This window comes from Limulus polyphemus, unplaced genomic scaffold (assembly GCF_000517525.1).
Source record: "Limulus polyphemus unplaced genomic scaffold, Limulus_polyphemus-2.1.2 Scaffold4992, whole genome shotgun sequence".
NCBI classification, from domain to species: domain Eukaryota; kingdom Metazoa; phylum Arthropoda; class Merostomata; order Xiphosura; family Limulidae; genus Limulus; species Limulus polyphemus.
The window spans coordinates 37,804-48,875 of record NW_013670602.1 but is presented as its reverse complement, the minus strand read 5'-3'; the positions used below and the strand labels follow the sequence as shown (position 1 = coordinate 48,875).

The 11,072-nt window shown below is 33.3% G+C and overlaps 1 protein-coding gene across 1 annotated transcript in view; it reads left to right on the top strand.

The window, feature by feature from the left end:
* The window catches only part of LOC106471964 (zinc finger protein 704-like), a 42,220-nt gene that overhangs the window by 18,079 nt on the left and 13,069 nt on the right, over window positions 1-11,072 (top strand). Inside the window, exons 3-6 of the mRNA XM_013932592.2 lie at window positions 6,196-6,290; window positions 7,444-7,663; window positions 8,235-8,339; window positions 9,725-9,802. Coding sequence (XP_013788046.2) covers window positions 6,196-6,290; window positions 7,444-7,663; window positions 8,235-8,339; window positions 9,725-9,802 — 498 coding nt within the window. The remainder of the gene's footprint in view (window positions 1-6,195; window positions 6,291-7,443; window positions 7,664-8,234; window positions 8,340-9,724; window positions 9,803-11,072) is intronic.

Below are 11,072 nucleotides of genomic sequence, written 5' to 3'. Positions count from 1 at the left end.
ATATATATATATATTGTTACGACAGCGGAAGTCACGCAACGCTGGGAGCATGCGCGCTGGAGTTTCTAGAAGGATCATGACTTATCGAGGAACTCCGCGAATATCCGAGTGTCTGCCAGGCGCCCTCTTTTTTAGTATATAAGCCCGCCAAATAAAGCCAGCGATAGATAGATATGCAGACAGATTGAAGAGATAGATAATTAAGTCAAGCGAATAGCAGGCACCGTAAGTAAAGTGTGTGAATCACTGTGATTTATAGCGTGTGTTATAATGGTTGTTAAGTTTAAAGTAACTGTGGAAATTCTGTGTACTAAAAAGTTGTATCGAGAAAGAATAAACTAGTTTTAATTAAGAAAGGACTTGTATCGCTGAAGTCCCTCGGAAACAATTTATACCGGAAATTAACAAACGAGCAGATACGTAACAATATAATACTCTCATGCCTACCTCAGCTACAGTTTTGTTTTTTGTTTGTTTTTGAAATTTCGCGCAAAGCTACACGAGGGCTATCTGCGCTAGCCGTCCCTAATTTAGCAGTGTAAGACTAGAGGGAAGGCAGCTAGTCATCACCACCCACCACCAACTCTTGGGCTACTCTTTTACCAACGAATAGTGGGATTGACCGTCACATTATAACGCCCCCACGGCTGAAAGGGCGAGCATGGTTGGTGGTATGCGGATTCGAACCCGCGACCCTCAGATTGTGAGTCGAGCGCCTTATCCATCTGGCCATGCCGGGCCTCTCAGCTACAGACGCCACGACACACTTCTGAAAACAAAGTTCGCCGCTGTACACGTAACACTTCACTTTCGAGTTTAAGGCCCAACTTAATCATGTTAGGTGCTTTTAACTATTCATATGTAGGTTTTCATAGTTTTAACCAGCGTTTCCCAAAATGTGGGGTGCGCCCTTCGGGGGGGGGGGGCAAAAACGATTTTTTTGGGGGGTGCAATCGATTAGGATAGACTCAGTATTGCAGTAATGCTAACTTAAGCGTTTTAATGTATTTTTCATTTATGAAAATAACAAGTAATTATTACAATATATATATAGCATTTTAATGTGTATTTGATTATTACACCTTATCATTAACCCTCTCTTTCACTCATTTAAAAAGAAGAGGGGGGACGTGGATGACAAAAGTTTAGGAAACACTGGTTTAAACTATCCGAGCCATCCCTAAATATATGTCCCAAAAAGATAACTGATGATTAAGTTGATTTCACTCACAGTATAAATAAACACGTGAAAAACAACACTTAAACATATTAAAAAGTGGGACTTATAGGACTCTCGGCAGTTTGCCAAGTTTCTACTGAGGATTCTTGTTTGTGTTTGTACGTGATATGTGTCAAGGTTTTTTGTACGTTACAAACAAAGCTAAGGGAAGCATCAAAGTACGTCATGTTATGTGTTTCTTTCGAACCAAGGTTATTGTGTCAGAGAAATCCTTTTGCAATGTGTTTTCCTCGCCGCAAGAATACTTTTTTTTTTTACTGATGCTTCCTCCAAAATGGCTGACATATAGAGTATATTAAAACCAAAAGTTGTGTAACATATTATATCTCTCTCTCTGTGATGAAAATTACGAAATATGAAATAAAGACGTTTTAATAGAGCTGGTAATGTGGTATTAACGAAGTTGAACTGGAAATAATTTTTATTGGAGTAAAAATTCATGTAATATTATTTTTACGTTGTTGTTGAATGATAATTACATTCATTTCGTAGCTTTGTTACTAACTGTTATAGTAAAGCCAATATAATTTTAAGGTATACTGATAGACAGTCAAACGAGGTATTTATTTCTGTATACAATTCACTAGTTACGCGTCACTTAAATTTTTAAAACAGTTACAATCTTATATAAGAAAGGTTATGGACATATTCAAAAGGGTTCAGAGGAGAGCTATTATTAGGGCAGTAATGATGATGACAAAACCTTGTACATTTGCTGTTATGTTAAACTTATAATAAAGTTTTTCTTCACTACCCATTCAAGCCGTCTCAAGCATTATTGCTATTATTATTACTAATATTTTCTAACCTCAAGAAAATAGAGAGATAATAGTTAATGTTATTGGAGCTTACAACTATTAATAGTATTATCCAGCGGATCGATACGACAAAGGCCTGATTTCTTTATGCTACTAGTATTATTTGGAGGATAACAGGACGCACAAGAGGATTCATGTTTAACTATACTTTAAGTTTGGAAAAAAACTGGCAAGGTTCCAGTTAAAACAATATTATTTTTGTAACAAAGAGATTGGCTTATGGAATATGTTGCCAATTGTATTATTGGAAGCCAGCATTTTTACACTTTACAGGAAAATCGATGATTTCCTGAAAAATAAAGGACGTGTTTAAATATCTTTTTTTTTCAAGAGTGGCTGTGCAACTTCTAACTGGAAAAATCAAATGGGCGCATGTTCTATTTCATATTTGATTATTGAAAATTATTAATGTTAAAATCAGAAACCCTAAAATTACCTACTGTCCTCTGGATATTTTGCTCAGTTTAGAATGTCACTAACTTTTTACAAAAATTATACAAGTAGTTTACCAACAATGAGGTTGCAGAAGATTACTAACATACTGTTACGACAGCGGAAGTCACGCGACGCTGGGAGCATGCGCGCTGGAGTTTCTACAAGGATCATGACTTATCGAGGAACTCCGCGAATGTTCTAGTGTTTGTCAGGCGCCCTCTTTTTTAGTATATAAGCCTGGCGAGAAAAACCAGCGGGAGGGCAGATATAGATTGACTGAAGAGATAGATAATTGAGTCAAGCGAACAGTAGGCACGTAAGTAAAGTCTGTGAACCGCAGTGATTTATAGCGTGTGTTATAAATGTTATTAAGTTTAAAGTGACTGTGGAAATTCTGTGTATAACTAAAATTTGTATCTAGAAAGAATAAACTAGTTTTAATCAAGAAGAGACTTGTATCGCTGAAGTTTCTCTAAAAGAATTTTTACCGGAAATTATCAAACAAGCAGATACGTAACAATACATATGGCGATAATTAGCCCTTATCAGTTTGGAAAGAAAAATGACCCCGAGTTAATCTTATGGAGTATGACACAATGGGCATGAAGTGAGTTGAAATTTTGCTGGAAACAATGAAAGAGATAGATATTCAAAAGATCAAGAAGAAAGAGACAGAAAATTAAAAGAAGAGCAAAAAGAAAAATATACGAAAATAAAAGAAAACTACAAAGAATGCGTTAGAAAAATAGAAGAATTCCAAGAAAAAAGAGTTGGGAATTTAAGAGAAGTTAATTGAAAGAAAGAGACATAATTGAAAACATAAATATTTCTGATTGAATACAAGATTGATGAAGCTGATGGAGATGTACAGAAGGATTACAACAACAAGATTAAAGAAATACTGAAAGGCTGTAATGTCAAAACTGAATAAGTGTAGAAAGGTTATAACAGCAAGATCAATTATGTAGAGAAGAACATCAATGACAGAATAAAACATCTAGACAAAGAATTGGTAAATGAAAAGATTAAACCAGCTAAATCTCTTTCTGCATCCACCCAAGAATTCCAACCTAAATCACTATTTACTGTGAATACAGAATAGGAGAACCTATTTGGTCTACACTTATTACTTATAACTACAGCTGTGCCATATGACCTTTCTGGACTATTACAACCATGTCACTACCAAATATAGCCCCAGAATGTAGCTGGCTAGTTCTACAACATTACCCAATCAAGAAACTAACAGACTATGATGGTAAGATACTAGCTCAGTTTGAAGTAAATTGCAGAGTAAATGGATGGAGCAGTTGAAAACAAGCTATTCATCTTGCTGGCCATTTAAAAGAACAAACTTTAACAACATTAAGCAACCTTCCAGCTGAAATCTGTAATTACTTTCAATCATGTGTAGCCACCTTATCTAAGAAGTTTGGAGTAACACACCTGGTGGTGTAACTACCATGCAGCAGAGACAGTAATGCAGGAGGGCTGTAAGAGCTTAGGGGCCCAACAAAAGCTAGACGATATAGCTAATTCATTCTGTGTTTACAATTTTGTGGGGGGGGGGGATTGTAGTTACGCCAGTGGCCGCACCATTAGGAGGTATCCAAAGCAAAGCCACAGAACAGAGTATGGAGGAAAGAAGAAATTTTAGTCAAATTTGTGGAAGATATAGAAAGGCTTGTCCAATTAACTTGTCCCCGCCCCCCCAATGGCACAGTGGTATGCCTGCGGACTTACAATGCTAGAAACTGGGTTTCGATACCCGTGGTGGGCAGAGTACAGATAGCCCATGATGTAGCTTTGTGCTTAATTCCAAACAAACCAAACCAATTAATTTACTCGGATGCTTGACATGTAGTGATGGATTCTTTGGCATTTAACCAAGTTATAAATGCCATAATGCATGAGGATAACAGAATTAGGCTGAAGCAAAGTAGTTGTAGTTGGCAGTGGACTTAAATCAATTAAAGTCACAACTAAAGACACCAGATTGGAGTTATGGTATTTTTAGGACAAGTACTGATGGAAAATCAACTCTCCCTGATAATAATCTACAAGAACTGAAATGATTAGTTAGATAGCTAGTTACACAGAATGGAGGAAATAAGCCACAAGGCAATAGGTGTTTGAAGTGTAATGTGAATGGATATATTGCCAGGAACTGCAGACAAATGCATGTATAAAATACGAACCTCTCCCAAATGATTTCAGTAAAAGGGAACTGTTACAAATATGGGAAACTTGGCTACTACAGCCTAGACTGTGAGGAATCGATAATTGTTAATACACGAAGGAGGCAATATCCTGAGGATGAGTCTTTGAGCCAAACCAGATCAAAGGAACTGCAAAGAGCCAACCAAATATATGAAAACAGGATTTTCCTGGATTTTTGGGGTGAAATTCAGCTGAGAATAGTCCATATGTTTCAAATAAGTTCGGAATTTTATTATTTAAAGAAACTAGTCCAACGATTTATTAATGGGAAGCATTCCATTATTTTTGATCAACACCAGTTTTCCTGCTTCAGTTTTTCAACCTTACTTTGTAATGAAAGGTGGAAAGTTGCTTCCAGAGGTGAAGAAAGAAGATGGATTGAAGCAGACATAAAGTTCCAGCAAGAGGAAAGTTCGAAGTTACCCTTACCATTGGAAGTTTCTCTACCTCTCATGATGTGTGGGTAATTGACATTGAGGAAGAGTGCATATTGGGAACTAACTTCATGAGGAGACATGGATGCAAAGAACTAATTTCATGAGGAGACATGGATGCGAGGAACTAACTTCATGAGGAGACATGGATGCGAGGAACTAACTTCATGAGGAGACATGGATGCGAGGAACTAACTTTATGAGGAGACATGGATGCGAGGTAAGGTTAGTTTCAAATAGCTTTACAGTTTGTACAGGTTGAGCTTCCAGTGATAACAAGAAGCCAGTAACTATACTACCAAGAAGTGAAATACTCATATCAGGACTTAATAGGAAGAAATGTACATCTTATGACTGGGGAATAGTAGAACTAAACACTCCAGTGGTTGGAAGAAATATCATGCAGTGACAAAATGCTAACATAGACAGTCAGAGGCTGTTTGATCCAATTCTGTTAAGTATTCCTATTATTTGTAGATCCAGTCTATGGCTTGTCATTATTGAAATTAAAACACAATATACTTAACAACCAATTAAATAGAAGCCATGAAAATAATAATTCATCCTTTAACCCGAAATACACAGAAAATATTTAATATTCTGGGTAATAATACCACAGTATTAATATGTGTGTAGTTCTTTTGAATAGATTTCTGTAGTTTGGTAAAAGTGGAGTGATCACTATTTACAACTGGCCAAAACAACCTCAAAAGCTCCACAAAATTATTCTTTATAAAGTTTCGAACATGATAGTTTGCTTTTATATAGGTGTTTCTTTTTTTTGGAAATAACTTGTTTTTTGTGACCTATTGTAGAAATTTCAAAAGAAAATTTATTACTAAAGTTTTAAAAAGGTTATTGAAAAAACAAAAATGGTTTGTTTCTCTTTTCAAAATGTAAAAACTTGATTGGAGGAGAAAAAACAACATAAATTATTTTATGTAAGTGTAGTGGTATTCCTAAAATATGTATATCTAGACTGAATTTCATAATTTTTCTCACTGTACCACTAGTCACATGAGCTTCAGTACTGAATTTTGTATTTTAGGCAGAGGTCCTGTTTCAGTGTACTTGGCCAGGATGTAGACAACAGTATGACACATGTGAAAATATTGAACAGCATGTTCGCACTATTCACTTAGGGTAGGTATACCTATCAATCTATGTTGTAAGCTGTAGTTTCAATGTTATAATTGAGTTGTTTGTTATATGGAGTTCCTAATCATGATGATGATATAATAATCAAGAAGCTTCTTCTGATATCTAGAGATAAGGGTACATTATTTATAAATATGGGTAAGCAGTTAGTGAATTTATCGAGTGTTGAGCACATTTATGAGTTTAGTGTTAGGAAAGTTGTTCTTTAGTACCATTTATCAAGGAAATTTCTTTTTGCACTTAGGTCTATAACTAAAAGAGAGAGTAGCCTGTAGGAACTGTTAAGAAATAAATAAACTTGTCTATTATCGTGAGATGGACTGTACTTGGCATTATTTTTACCAAAGAATCCATAAGAACCCACCCAAGGATAGCATACTGTACAACAATATAATTTTTATGTAACTAATTTTTTGTTTATGTATGCTAAATAAAATAGTTATACCTGTTTTATAAAATTTGTAGTATTTTACACAAATATTCCATTCTGTTTGACTTATTGTAAAGAATGTACATATCTTTCAAGAAAAAGTTTAATTATTAAATTCAAAGTAGTAAAAAAAAGCTGATGTTTTTCAATAACCAATTAAATTGTGGACTGACTTTTTTCATGAGGTTTTTCTTACTTTATATCTTGTAAGTATGTCATTCATTAGACTACTTATTATTTTGTCGTGTTACAATTTTGCATCATTATGGGTACAGGTATGCTCAGCACGGAATTTATTTGAAACTTTCTCTACGTGTTGACAATCCTAAATATGTATATAAGCAAATAGAGAATATATTTTGTAACATTCTTTATATGAGTAAGAGAGTGAAAAACTGTTAAGTGAAAGCATTATGAAAATGACATATATGATATATTATACAAGACTTGTAGTGGATAACAAATGATGTTAATGTAATTAGTTACTACAAAAATAAATATTAGGTTTATGGTGTCATATTTTCATTCAACAAGTAGTGAGTGTACATCTAAATGAAGCAGGTATTCTGTTGAATATCTAGTTGGTATGTAATGTAGATGTACGTGAAAATTTGTTTTGCTTGGAATTTATAATTTAAATAATGTGAAAAGGAAATTTTTCATGCCAGGCCTATGTTTGTTACGATCACATGCAATTATAAATTATAGGCGAACCAAGCAACAAAAGACAGATCTGAATGACCATGAAGAGGAGTTTTATTACACAGAAATAGAAGTCAAGAAAGAGTCTTGTTCTTCTAGTCCTGAATTGGATGGGCTAGAAGACTCACTATCACCAACAGTGCTTACTGTTTGCACTCCAACCATCAGTCACTTGGACATGTCAAAACCACCTGAAGAAAACCCAGAACTTAAAACCCAGCAACAGGTATATTTAGTTAAGATGTTCTAGCTATTGACTATAAAAAACAAAAAATAAGAGAGATAATTTTAATGACAAGTTAGAAGTTATTAAAAATATCGAAATTATTTTATTACATTATATTCCCAGATCGATACATAAACCAAAGAGTCTGGTTACAGATACATTGATGTTTCATAATGTTTTATTTTTAATTCTGATTAAAGTATTTAAATTGTTGTTAACGTAGACAGATATAGGTAACTTATGGTTCTCATGTTTTAAACCTACTTGTATATGGAAGCGCATTATAATTGTATAATAACAAATTGACAGACAATGATTTATAAGCATGATGAAGTGATTTATTTTTGGGTAACATACTACATGTTTCGACAGAAGAATACTGACCAATGTAGTATATTACCCAAAAATAAATCACATCATTATGTTTATAAATCATCGTCTGTCAATTTACTGATGTTTTAAAACCTAAACTCTTTTTTTTATGTACTAGAACTGCAGTATAAAATTAGAATTATCTTGTAATTGTGACAGTTATATTTTTGATAATGGTTGCAACTGGTTTATTTTATAGCATTCCTCTTCTACTTCAAACCCCATCAATATCCCTCAGGGACAGACACCAGTTATTCAGTGGTATCCACATCATTCTTATGTTGCAAGCTTGCCAAGTAGCATGGTGAGACTTTTGTAAAGTTTGTTGGTTCTAAATTTTGTGCAAAGCTACACGAGGTCTATCTGCACTAGCCGTCCCTAATTTAGCAGGGAAGGCAGCTAGTCATCACCACCCACTGTCAACTTTTGGGCTACTCTTTTACTAATGAATAGTGGGATTGACCGTCATGTTATTATGCCCACACGGCTGAAAGGGCGAGCATGTTTGGTGGGATGGGGATTCGAACCTTTGACCCTCAGATTGCGGGTCGAGCACCATAACCACCTGGCCATGCTGGACAAGGAGTAAAGATAATGCATTTTACTCTTGTTGTACATACATATTGTTTGATACGTGAATGAAGTCATCTTATCAATAATCTGTAAGCTCATTGAGAGAATGTTATGAACTGCTCATATAACTTGCTTCTGAGGTATCAAAATATTATTGGTAACATCAAAGAAATACTTTAAAAATACAATTTTAAAAGAAAAAGAGAAATTGACCAGTTTCTTAACTTTATGCATGCAAACTAAAGATATAAAATATTGAGATTTTTGTATATAATTGATTCCATTCTTATTCCTGTATTTTGTTTAATCACTATTCATACAAAGTGTACTCGTTTTTACAGTCACGTAAAATTAGTAGTTTTTTTTTTTTAGTACTAGAACACTATTTTTTTTAAATTCTAAAACATTTATTATAATATACCAAAGCATCATTTCAGGTTTTTTATTGTTTATGTACACTGGCCCAGATAAGTTAAAAATTGAAATAATAATAGTAAAAGAAAAATTAATAAAGCATTCTTGTAACAAAAGCAAAAAACATTTCAACAACTGTTAGTTTCATAAAGCATTTTAGTAAACAAAACTTACTACTGAAATGCTTTGATATAAAAACACGTATTAGTAAAATTCGCTACCGGCTTATTATTGTTATGTATTGAGATATTAACATGAATATTAAAATATTCAGCCTAATCATACAAATAGGTTATTAATGAGTAAAGATGATTATTTACTTCCCCAGTGATTATATTTAAAGTTTAACATCATAATCACAACACTATTAGCTAGTGATTTATTAAATTGCATGTAGAGAAACATGACATGTTTATTTAAGTATTCACTCACATTCTGATACCTGAACAAGTGATTTTGAAAATTTTTTCTTTTAATGATCATATTTAGAGATAGTCTTTTAAAGCTTTCCTACAAATGCTGTTTGTATGTTTAGATAAAATTAAAATACATTATAATCGTACGACATATTATAAACTTGTAGGACAGATATGTTTTATGTCACAGAGATTTAACCTCAAATTTAAAAAAAGTGGACATGCAGAGTAAATATTACCAGAAAGAATATAAGTTTAAATTCTCAAAATATCATTATCATTTTAGGTTTCACCCCACAAACATCCAAGACTTAGCACCAAGTCACTTTCCACTTCACCCAAGAGCTCATCACAACAGCGAAAAGTACGTTTGGAAAGTCGTAAGTGTCGCAAAGTTTATGGCATGGATAATAAGGATTTGTGGTGCACTCAGTGCAAATGGAAGAAAGCGTGCATAAGATTTGTTGATTAATGTCGAGCTACTGCAGATAGAGCCAGTAAAGCAAGCTATTTTGTAATCTACAGTAAAGATCTCATAAATATTTTCAACATTACTTTCCAATGCAATTTTTGATATCATTTTATATTGTCAGTAGTGAAATTATGGTTGGTGTTCAAACAAACTGACAGCACAATGATATTTTTCAATTCGATACATTGTAACCGATTTTACGAAAATGAGACAAAGTTTCAACAACTAAGAGTTGTAGTGCGGTTCATAGTTCAGTAACTCTTGACTATATTGCTAGGTTTTCCAACTGATATATCCCAGCTTTATAAATACAGTTCATTTCTATTTTATTACTCTCTAATCAATCAGCCATTTTTTCAGCAAAAACATTATTAAATTTAGCAACAGCCAGGTTGAAATATTGCTCAAACACAGTTTAAACCGTTTTAATTAAATTTATTTCCTAATAAATTTGGAATAATTGGCAACTAACTTTAGAAAGACCACCCACCTTTGAAAAATTTTGGGTAAAAATATTCTCACTTTGCTTTGCTTGCTAGTTCTTCCTTACCCTTGCCCCCATTTTTAAACAAAGTTAGGTATCCATAGTTGAAATATGGTCTTTTTATATTTAGTAAGAGATATGCTTCATTTATTTTGTTTTTTTTAACTACTGATCCTATTTTTGTTGATGTTATTGGGTCTGATCTTGCCAAAAATATGTTAGTAATTTGAATTGAAAATATGAATGAACTTGGTATACAGATTGGTTTGTTTTTGCTATTTATTAAGTGTACTTTATGATTGTACTGTGTGTGTGTGTGTTTAGATATTTAGCAAAATCTGAAATAAAAAATCAAGAAGTCTCTTTTTTTCTATTGCATTTAATAACATGTCAATAAGAATTATTTTACTGTATTATAAATACTCACTTACTTGTGTCAGTAACTAGGATTTTAAGCATATGTATAATTGAAGCTAGTATCGTAAGTCAAGATCAGTGTTATTCTATAACTGTATAGGATGGGTAGCACTTTTATATACGTTTACGACCATATGAATACTTTAATTAATTTTTTGGTAGATTTCCTCGACACTGCTTACTAATGTTCCCATTGTAGATACTTACGTAAAACAGTTGAATTGGAAAATTGTTATATGGGATTTGTGTTAACAGATGCTT